General features: G+C 44.7%; 3 protein-coding genes across 4 annotated transcripts; all 3 read left to right on the top strand.

Annotated features, from left to right (window-relative positions):
- Positions 1-3508: 3508 nt before the first annotated feature.
- LOC125531825 (disease resistance protein PIK6-NP-like) lies at positions 3509-6532 on the top strand. 2 transcript variants are annotated; one of them, XM_048696082.1, is made up of 2 exons: positions 3509-3651; positions 4101-6315. In XM_048696082.1, the coding sequence occupies exon 2, from the start codon at positions 4136-4138 to the stop codon at positions 5201-5203; it is 1068 nt and encodes a 355-aa protein (XP_048552039.1). In that variant the 5' UTR covers positions 3509-3651; positions 4101-4135; the 3' UTR covers positions 5204-6315. The 2 variants fall into 2 exon arrangements, with proteins under 2 accessions (XP_048552039.1, XP_048552040.1); XM_048696083.1 differs by lacking the exon at positions 3509-3651 and adding an exon at positions 6345-6532 and having other exon boundaries at positions 3780-5091.
- A 464-nt stretch (positions 6533-6996) lies between these two features.
- Positions 6997-7532, top strand: LOC125531827 (disease resistance protein Pik-2-like). Its single transcript, XM_048696086.1, has one exon. The coding sequence runs from the start codon at positions 7011-7013 to the stop codon at positions 7530-7532; it is 522 nt and encodes a 173-aa protein (XP_048552043.1). The 5' UTR covers positions 6997-7010.
- A 5-nt stretch (positions 7533-7537) lies between these two features.
- On the top strand, positions 7538-8563 carry LOC125531826. Its single transcript, XM_048696084.1, has one exon. The coding sequence runs from the start codon at positions 7538-7540 to the stop codon at positions 8300-8302; it is 765 nt and encodes a 254-aa protein (XP_048552041.1). The 3' UTR covers positions 8303-8563.
- Positions 8564-9542: the final 979 nt, after the last annotated feature.

Raw genomic sequence — 9542 nt, 5'->3', positions numbered from 1 at the left:
CCCCGGTGTCGCCTTCTCCGCGATGACGGCGGGGGGCGCTGAGGCGCGGGCCACCGACTCATCGCTCTCCGCGCAGCCGGCTTCTTTCTCTACCTGCATGGCGCGGCTATGCGCGCGTTGATGACGGATAGCGCGGTCGCAGGCACGAGGGGTACGGTCGCCATCGTGCTCCTTGTCGTGCCGGCGTGGAGCAACTTTCCACTCCTCATCGTGCTGGCTTGGAGTGGAGAGTTGTCGAGCTGCTACTTGCGAGCTGCGTTGGGATTTCCCCGAAGAGGAGGGGATGATGCAATACAGAAGAGATAAGTATTTTCCTCAGTTAAGAACCAAGGTTATCAACTCAGTAAGAGAACCAAGCAACACCTCGTTAGTAGTATGTGTACACAACCAACAAATCCTTGCAACCCAACACGAACAAAGGATTGTCAATTGCTTAACGGTTACGAGCAAGATTAAATTGTATGGTATTTTATAGACAGATCTCACAAAAATATAAAATAAAATAAATAAAATAAAAACACAACAAGGTATTTTTGGATTTTAATAAATGATAAAGTAGATCCCAGGGGCCATAGTTTTCACTGGAGGTTTCTCTAGAGAAAATAGCATACAGTGGGTAGACAAATTACTGTTGGGCAATTGATAGAATGCAAATAATTATGACAATATCCAAATCAACGATTATGTATATAGGCATCACATCCAAGACAAGTAGACCGCTCCTGCCTGCATCTACTACTATTACTTCATACATCGACCGTTATCCAGCATGCATCTCGAGTATTAAGTTCATAAAAAACGGAGTAACGCCTTAAGCAAGATGACATGATGTAGACAAGATAAACTCACGCATGAGTAAACCCCATCTTGTTACCCTTAATAGCAACGATACATACGTATCATGCCCCTTTCTATCACTAGGATTGAGCACTTCAATATCGAATCCATTACAAAGCACATTTTTCCATTGCAATATAAATCAATCTAATTGGCCAAACCACATCAATAGATCAGAGAAGAAATACGAAGCTGTAACAATCATGCATAAAAGAGTTCAGAAAAAACTAAAATAATATTCATGGATAGATCTGATCATAAACTCATAATTCATCGGATCCCAATAAACGCACCGCAAAAATGAATTACATTGGATAGAACTCCAAGAACACCAAGGAGAACATAGTATTGAAGAACATTGAGAGAGAAGAAGCCATCTAGCTACTAACTAGGGACCCGTAGGTCTGTAGTAAACTACTCACGCATCATCGGAAGGGCAGCAAGGCTGATGTAGAACCCCTCTGTGATTGAATCCCCCTCCGGCGGAGTGCCAGGAAAGGTCCCCAGAAGGGATCTCTCGAGAACAGATACTTGCGGCGACGACAAAAGTATTTTGTGGACTTCTCTGTTGGTTTCATGATTTTAAAGAATTTATAGAGGCAGAGTTAGGTCAAACGGAGCCACGTGGGCCCCACAAGCTACCAGGGCGCGCCCTACCCCCTGGGCATCCCCTGGTTCCTTATGGGCCACCACTCCAATTTCTTGTCCCCTCCCGAAACTTTCAGGGTCTCTTATGTCCAAAAAAAATCACCAAAAAGTTTCATGGCATTTAGACTTCATTTCGTACTGATATTCTACGAAATCAAGCAAAAAACAACAAGTGGCACTGGCCACTAAGTTAATAGGTTAGTCCCAACAAAATGATATATGGTTGCTTCTAAATGTTTGTAAAACATCCAAGATTGATACTGTAATAGCATAGAACAATAAAAAATTATAGATACGTTGGAGACGTATCATGAACCATGTGCCGGCCTGGGGCGGCAACAGGCTCCTTCGGGCTGGGAGAGGGAGGTGACGGAGGCGGTCAACTAGCTGCCTTGCTCGTGCTCGTATCCGACGGGCCACCCAGCCGGCTTGTGTGCCGGAGAACTGTTCTTCGAAAGCCATCGAAAGAGTGGAGAAAATGACGAAGGAGGAGACGGGTGAGCGGCGGAAGGGTGCGATTCTTGCCCGGAGTCTGGTCTCATTTAAATAGAGGGCAGACGTGAGGAGCTCAGCCGGCATTGCGTTTAATGCCGGCCCGTTCATGAACGGACATGTGGCTGGAGTAGGTTTCTCGGCTTCCATGCGGATTTAATGAAGGTGTTTGAATGCGGCGAGGAGGCGTGTTCAGCCGGGTGTGCAGCGGGCGGCGCCCTCGGCCGGCGGCCACTTCAATGGTGAAGGCAGTGAGAGGTCGCGTTCGCCGTTAGCCGCCTTCAATGTTGAGCGGCGCGCTCTACAGCGGCATATGAATGCGGGGAGCTGGCGATGGGCGGGGAAGCACGTGCGGGAGGGTGGAGGGATTTTTGTGGGTTAGGGTGGTCAGAATAGTGCGAAGTAGCGGTCCGGACTCCCGCAAACACCCTCTATTTGTCTCCGGTTTGCGAGAGAAATCGTGCTCGGATAGCTCTACTGATTGATACAGGATCATGTTGGATGGCTTCCACGGTCCGGACTGTGCCGTGCGGACCATTGTGGGAGATTTGCTGGTCTGTCTTCGAGATGCCCTTAGCACCCCATACCACCTCACCTTATCTTTGTCATTTCATAACGAAACACCACATGTAGAGGGCGGGCCTGGTCATAGTCCTACAAAACTAGGGGCCCATCCAAACCAAAAAATGTATTCATCCAACAATTATTTTTTGTGTGGTCAATTTAGGTAGTAATTGACCCTTTTTTTATGATAAATCAAAGTTTACTAAAAATGTGTAGTCAGCTTTTTTCTTTTGCACACAAAAAACTCATTAAACACTAAAAATATCATAGAAAACTAATTGTCCGCCCTAAAGTTATATTTTTTTCTTGGATGCTTAATTACAATAGAGTAACAAGCCTACTTTTCATGAAATACAAATATTTACTTAAACATCTGCCAAAACCTATATCTGACAATGTGTAAATGAAATTTATACATGGACTGGACCTCAGATAATGTAGCATGTTTACGTAGGCATTGGTATTCCATTGAAAATAGGTCCATTAAACAATAATAATAACCATCCTAAAAAGTTATAATTGTTGGACGAACATTTATTTTTCAGTTTTTTTAGTGTGCGTGGGCTTTTGTTTGGCAAAATAAACCAACCACACAGTTTTGAGTAAACATTGAAGTTTCATGAAAAATAGGTTATTTACAGCCTAAAATGAGCACCACAGAACCGTGTGGCAGGCATGGTATAGCAATCTAATATAAGAGGGACATGACAGCTACCGTAACTAATGTACTTCCTCCGGTCCTTTTTACTCTGCATATTAGGTTTGTTCGAAGTCAATCTCATCCAACTTTGACCGAGTTTATATAAAAAATTATAGACATTCACATAACAACACCAATATCATTAGATTCATCTTGGAATATATTTTCATATTATATTTATTAGATATTATAGATGCTAATAATTTCTAATATAAATTTGGTCAAACTTAGCAAAGTTTGACTTTCGGCAAATCCAATGTGCAGAGTAAAAAGGACCGGAGGGAGTACTAGGCCAAACCTTGTTTATATCTGTTGTGTAGGAGTACCATTGATTGCGATCGTGAAATAATGGGCCCGCTAGCAAAGAAAACAGGTGCCTCATGATCCTGACCCGACTGAGGCTCGCATCGGTAATGCTGCATCTACATAAAGCACAAACATAAACTAACGTAAAAAGCAATGTGGTGGGCTGGGGTTGGAGAGAGGGGGAGGAAGGGGCCCACCCCCGGTTAAAATCGGGGGGAGAAGATTTTTCTTTTTTTACGGGCGGAGAAGATTTGGTTTAGGCAGGTTAGGGATGTAAGTGGCAAATAAATGGCGGCCGCAATCCCGTTTAGTTAGTTTTTGCTAGCTTGATAGTTCATTTTCCTCAAACAAACAAAAAACCTTTTTAAACTATCATGTCATAAGTGAACTTTAAACGGGACCTGGTTGACATCCCTAAGGTTACATAAGCTTTCTTAATTGTTTACGTAGATGTAGTAGCATCATTGGGCTCGCATGTATCCCTTTACTACCATTATTACTAGTTTACTTATAGTACTTACTTAACAACATGTTGACACAGTGTGCTTGCCAGATTATAAAGACAAGGCGAGCCCGGGTGACACGAGAATGGAGAGCGCGGCAGAGTCCATCGTGAGCAAGGTCGGGCAAGTGCTGGTGGACAAGCTCCAGGACATCCGTGGCGTCGGCAACAAGGTCGTCCAACTTCGGGATGAGCTGGCGACCATGAACGCCGTCCTCCGCGTCATCTCCGAGGCGGACCAAGACAATGTCGACCACGTCGTCCGGGAGTGGGAGAAGCAGGTGCACGACCTTGCCTACGATGTCGAGGACTACACCGACACCTACTCGCTCCGCATCGTCCGCCCCATCATGCGCCCGTCCATCTACGCCCGCGCCAAGCGTGTTGTTGGGTATCCGCACAAGAAGCTTGTGCTGCAACGCGCCCTCGCTGCTGACATCAAGGACCTCCTAGTCCGTACCACCACCGTTAGTGAACGCCGCGCTCGCTACAACATAGACCGGGCCACGCTGCCAAGAGCTGCCTACCTGGCCCCTGTCTCGGCGGCGTCTATCTCCGCGAATGCCCTCCGTCGTGCCGACAACCCTGATCAGTTTGTTGGCATCACGGAACAGGCCAACGATCTGGCCAAGAAGATCAAGGCGGTCAAGGAGCCGGTCCATGATCCGCGTGACAAGATGAAGGCGCCAGTCCATGACGAGGATGACCAGATCCTAGAGGAGCCGATCTATGATGAGGATGACAAGATTCTCAAGGTGTTCTCCATTGTGGGGTTCGGAGGACTGGGGAAGACAACCCTGGCCATGGAGTTGTGTCGGCAGCTGGACGCGGACTTCCCCCTCCAGGCGCAGGTGTCCGTATCACAAGAGTTCGATGCTGGGAAGGACATGAAGGGACTGCTGATACGAGTGCTCCAGCAGATCCTCAAGGAGAAAGAAGATGCTAACGCTAACCAAATAAACAAGGAAAAGGAGGCCAAAATCAATAAGATGAATGTGGAAGAGCTGTCCAGCGAGATCAAGGAGCTCCTCGGTCACAAGAGGTATAGACTACCGTCTCCAAATAAAATTTTAAACTCTACTCAACATTATCCTTATAAACATAATGCGAGGCTGCAATCAAAATTATTTTTGATATCAATACCATCTTTATAAATATTACAAACTCGGGGATAAGCTTCTCACGGAGTACATAATTCTATTAATCTTCAGCACATGCACAGGAAGGTTGGCAACTATTTCAAAGTACACATAACCACTATTTTTTTAGGCTTTTTTAGTAAATTTATCACAAGTGAGAAATTGCCAGCGGCTGGACTGAACAGTGCTGAACTGGGATTTTCAATTGCTTGTTGCAAAATCTGTCCAACTTAAAGAATACTTAAGGTTCCATGGTTCATTCCTTTCTTCCGTCCCGCCTCTCCACCCACATCCTCTGTTTCCGGTTTTACCAATTGTTTCCACCTGTTTTCCTCAAAAACCGCCACAACTGTCCTCACGTTTTATTAGTTTACCAAATAAAATCATGTTTTCTTTGGTAAGTCAATAAGTGCTGATTTATTTGGCAGCTAAATTCTATGTTTTATACACGATCACATTAATTAACAATAAAATGGTATGTAAATCATGGTAATTACGTACAAAATATGTGTGCCCCCATTGCAATGCACAGGCAAATATCTAGTTGAGAAATAAAAATCATGACCACCATACTGTTATGGAATCCTTTTAAGATAGCTTAACACATTTATCATGTGGTAAGCTATGTCTATGTGTTGCATACTTCGGGCATTGATTATTGTACAAGTAGAGTGGAGAGAAAGCACACACACAAAAAAGAATGACCACAGCTAATTTTCTTTGTTCATAGTGTGTAGACATTCGATCTTCATAATCCTTATCGACTATTTTCAAGATTCTCCACAATATTGTTTCACTGAAAGCTGAGCATTTATTTATATAGGCCCCATAGTACTTGAACTAAGAATAGCTGCTCTTAGTTTCCTCATCTTCTTCTAAGAAAAATATAACATCTAAGTACACTATTGAAACACATAGACAAAAAAAAATCTTAGCTGTCATTTGGAGAGACACCAAATTCCTTCTGTCTTCGTAAAAAAGAAACCAAACTACTTATTTTGTTGTATAAATGTTGTTGGCATTTCTATGTGAACAAGTATTTCTAGTTCTATTTTTGCATGTACACAAATTTTCTAACTCCATGCATGTATATATATATATATATCCAATTAAACTTGGTATCTCATTGTGATCGATGATGTATGGAACTTACCAGCCTGGGAAGCTATCCGCATCAGATTGCCAGAAAATAATTGCTGCAGCAGAATCATTGTGACAACTCGGATAGTGACAGTGGCCAAGGCAGCTAGTGTCTCAGAATACTTTGTCCATCATATGAAGCCCCTAGAACAAGAAGCCTCTAAGAAACTGTTTGTCCAAAGAGTGTTTGGCTCCACAGAGAAGGGTACTTGCCCCTCAGAACTTAAAGAAACCATGGACATAATTTTGAAAAAATGTGGTGGGTTGCCATTGGCCATCGTTAGCATCGCCAACCTTCTGGCAAGCTATAGGTCGGCTGAAGGCACCTATATGTGGAAAAGAGTTTCTAAATCAATTGGATCTCTGATAGAGAGCCACCCTAACCTCGAGGGGATGAGGCGGTTGATTACACTCAGCTATGACTACCTGCCTCATCATCTCAAGGCTTGCATGATGTATCTAAGCATTTTCCCGGAGGATTATGTGATTGCCAAGCATAGGCTGCTATATAGATGGATTGCTGAAGGGTTGGTCACTGAGAAGCGGGGCTTGACTTTGTTGGTGGTTGCAGAAGAATACTTCAACGAGCTGATAAGCAGGAACATGATTCAACTAGACAAGCTTGTGTCCTTGGGAGTGGAGGTAGATGGGGTGCCAGGTGCATGACATGATCCTTGAAGTCATGGTGTCCAAATCCCAGGAGTCTAACTTTGTTACTTTGGTAGGGCGACAATACGGAGGAATGCCACATGGACATGGCAAGGTTCGCCGCCTCTCAATCCATGATAGTGACCATGATGGGGAGAGGCCCACAAAAGTTGAGCAGCATCATGCAAGGCACGGCTTTGAGGCGATGAACCTACATCATATCCGGTCACTGACCACATTTCAGCGCAATTATGGCCTCAGTAAGCTGCTAGATCATCTAAGCGAGTTCAAATTGCTGAGGGTACTTGACCTGGAAGATTGCAAGGCCCTGCAAGACAAGCACATGAGAGATGTCTGTCGACTGTATCTTCTCAGGTTCTTGAGCTTGAGGGGTACAGATGTTAAAGTGATGCCCGACAAAGTTGGCAAACTTGAGGACTTGGAGATTCTTGATATAAAAAACACCCGCATCCAGAAGAATGTGCCGCTAACTGTGACAAAGCTGAGCAAACTAGAGTGCCTAAGGTCCGATGAGTGGCTTCTGCCACGGGCCTAGGGAACATGAAGGCACTGTGCGAGGTGGACATGGGAGTTCTCACAAGTGACAATGTTGAGGTTATCCAAGAAGAGATCGGTAAGCTGCCACAGTTGCATGTTCTAAGTATTCGAATCAGTAACAATAAGATACAAACTGAAGAGCTCAAAGACGAGTTATGGCATAAACTTGCCTCCTTCCTGAGCAACACATGCGCTCTCCAATCACTCAATCTGGAATGCTGGGAGTATGGTCAAGCTCTTTCTACTGGCAGTGTGGAGTTTCTGCATTACGTCTCCCGGCCTCCGTCACTGCTCCAATACCTTAGTATTTGTGGGAGCATTAAGGAACTGCCCGAATGGGTCTCATCACTCACATACCTCACAAAGTTTGAAGCGGAATGGACAGAAGTTGATGGCAACCAGTTATTTCATGTCCTGTGTAAGTTGCCCAACCTGCAGACCGTCAAACTGAAGCGAGTTGAGTGCAAAGACGGAGAACTAGTTGCACGCCTTGAACAAAGCTTCCCGGTGCTTAGGATCCTGGAGGTGTTATACTGTCCCACCTTGACAAAGTTCACATTCGAGGAAGGATCAATGACAAAGCTCGAGACACTTGTATTGGACTTTCATAATGAGGAGATGAGCCTTGCTGGAGTCGAGAACTTGGAGAACCTTAAAGAGGTCAAGCTCCGTGGTAGGAAAGGTAACCCGGCAATGGAACGTGCAGTGGAGCAGCTCAAGACTCACCCCAAGTCCAATCAGATCAAAGTGGTAGCGGACTGGTGGTGAGGTGCGCCTCTTAATTAGGAACTGCTGCTCCTGTACGTTTTCTACGGCCTTAATTAGTGCGCTTTTCCTTTGAACTGCATATGTCTGTGTTTCCTAGCTAAATTCTGCCCAGGGCTCAGGCTCGATCCAGCACTTGGTTATCCTATTGATTTTCATGTGTGGGAAGTGGAGTGCCAAATAAAACAGCTTGTAAGAAGCATGAGTGCTATGTATATGTATATGTGTATTTCGCATGATTTATAAAATGCCTCTTACTCTTCAGTATCATTCCAACAGACCTGCTGCCGACAAATCAAGTAGCTAGTTTCTTTGGATCTTCGGTATCATTCCAAGGTTATTGCCCTCCTCTGCTGCTTGGAATTTGATTGAACAGCTACCACTACCATGCCGGCCGTGCCAACTCGCAGGAGCTCTGCCCGCACCTCCTCCGAGCACCCGTCTTTGAGGTCATCGTTAACATCCACGGCCGCCTCGCGTTCCTCTTCCTCCACGCCCACCGGGCGGAAAGGGAGGCGACCCTTCTTTCTCCTGTCCTGCTCAACTGCGACTGTAAGCCTCCGGTAGCGGCGGTGATCCGGTGCGGCGTGGGGTGGAGTTTCAGTTGCTGCTCTGTCGTTTGGTAATGACAATGCAGCTGCAGTTTGATTCACGATTGCGATACAAAATCCTCACTACAAATTATAGTATGTACTCCCTCTTTCTTAAATATAAGTCTTATTAAAGATTTCAATATGGACTACATATGAAGAAAAATGAGTGAATCTACACTCTATAATACGTCCATATACATCCGTATGTAGTTCATATTGAAATCTTTTAAAAGATATATATTTAGGAACGGAGGATATATACTTGATTTTTACTAGATAAACTGCACCGACAGCAAAGGCACTAATTGACTAGCTACATACTCTCTCCGTCCAAAAAGTTTGTCCCTTAAATGGATGTATCTATTAGTGCTAGATACATCTATTTAAGGGACAAGTTTTTTTGGATGGAAGGAGTACATACATATCCCCTGTTAGATGTGTATAGCCCTTTTCGGTTTATCCTTATTGTATAAGGGGTCTCTTGCACTTTACCATACACATGTATATGTATTGGCCTTTGGCCCTCCTGTGAATGCAGTTGCTGTTTATCTAACATGGTATCAGATGTTAGGTTCCCCTCTCTCCCGCACGCTGCAACTCCGTGCTAGCTCCTCCCCCGATCCACCCACTGCCAGGTCCGGCTCTTCTCG

Source organism: Triticum urartu, unplaced genomic scaffold, assembly GCF_003073215.2.
Source record: "Triticum urartu cultivar G1812 unplaced genomic scaffold, Tu2.1 TuUngrouped_contig_8193, whole genome shotgun sequence".
NCBI lineage: Eukaryota > Viridiplantae > Streptophyta > Magnoliopsida > Poales > Poaceae > Triticum > Triticum urartu.
Note: the sequence above shows the minus strand (reverse complement) of the source record. Positions and strands in the feature narration are given on the sequence as shown.

What these genes read in the sequence shown, in the direction of transcription:
- LOC125531827 (XM_048696086.1), top strand. Translation starts at nt 7,011, where the DNA reads ATGGTGTCCAAATCCCAGGAGTCTAACTTTGTTACTTTGGTAGGGCGA.
- LOC125531826 (XM_048696084.1), top strand. Translation starts at nt 7,538, where the DNA reads ATGAAGGCACTGTGCGAGGTGGACATGGGAGTTCTCACAAGTGACAAT.
- LOC125531825 (XM_048696082.1), top strand. Translation starts at nt 4,136, where the DNA reads ATGGAGAGCGCGGCAGAGTCCATCGTGAGCAAGGTCGGGCAAGTGCTG.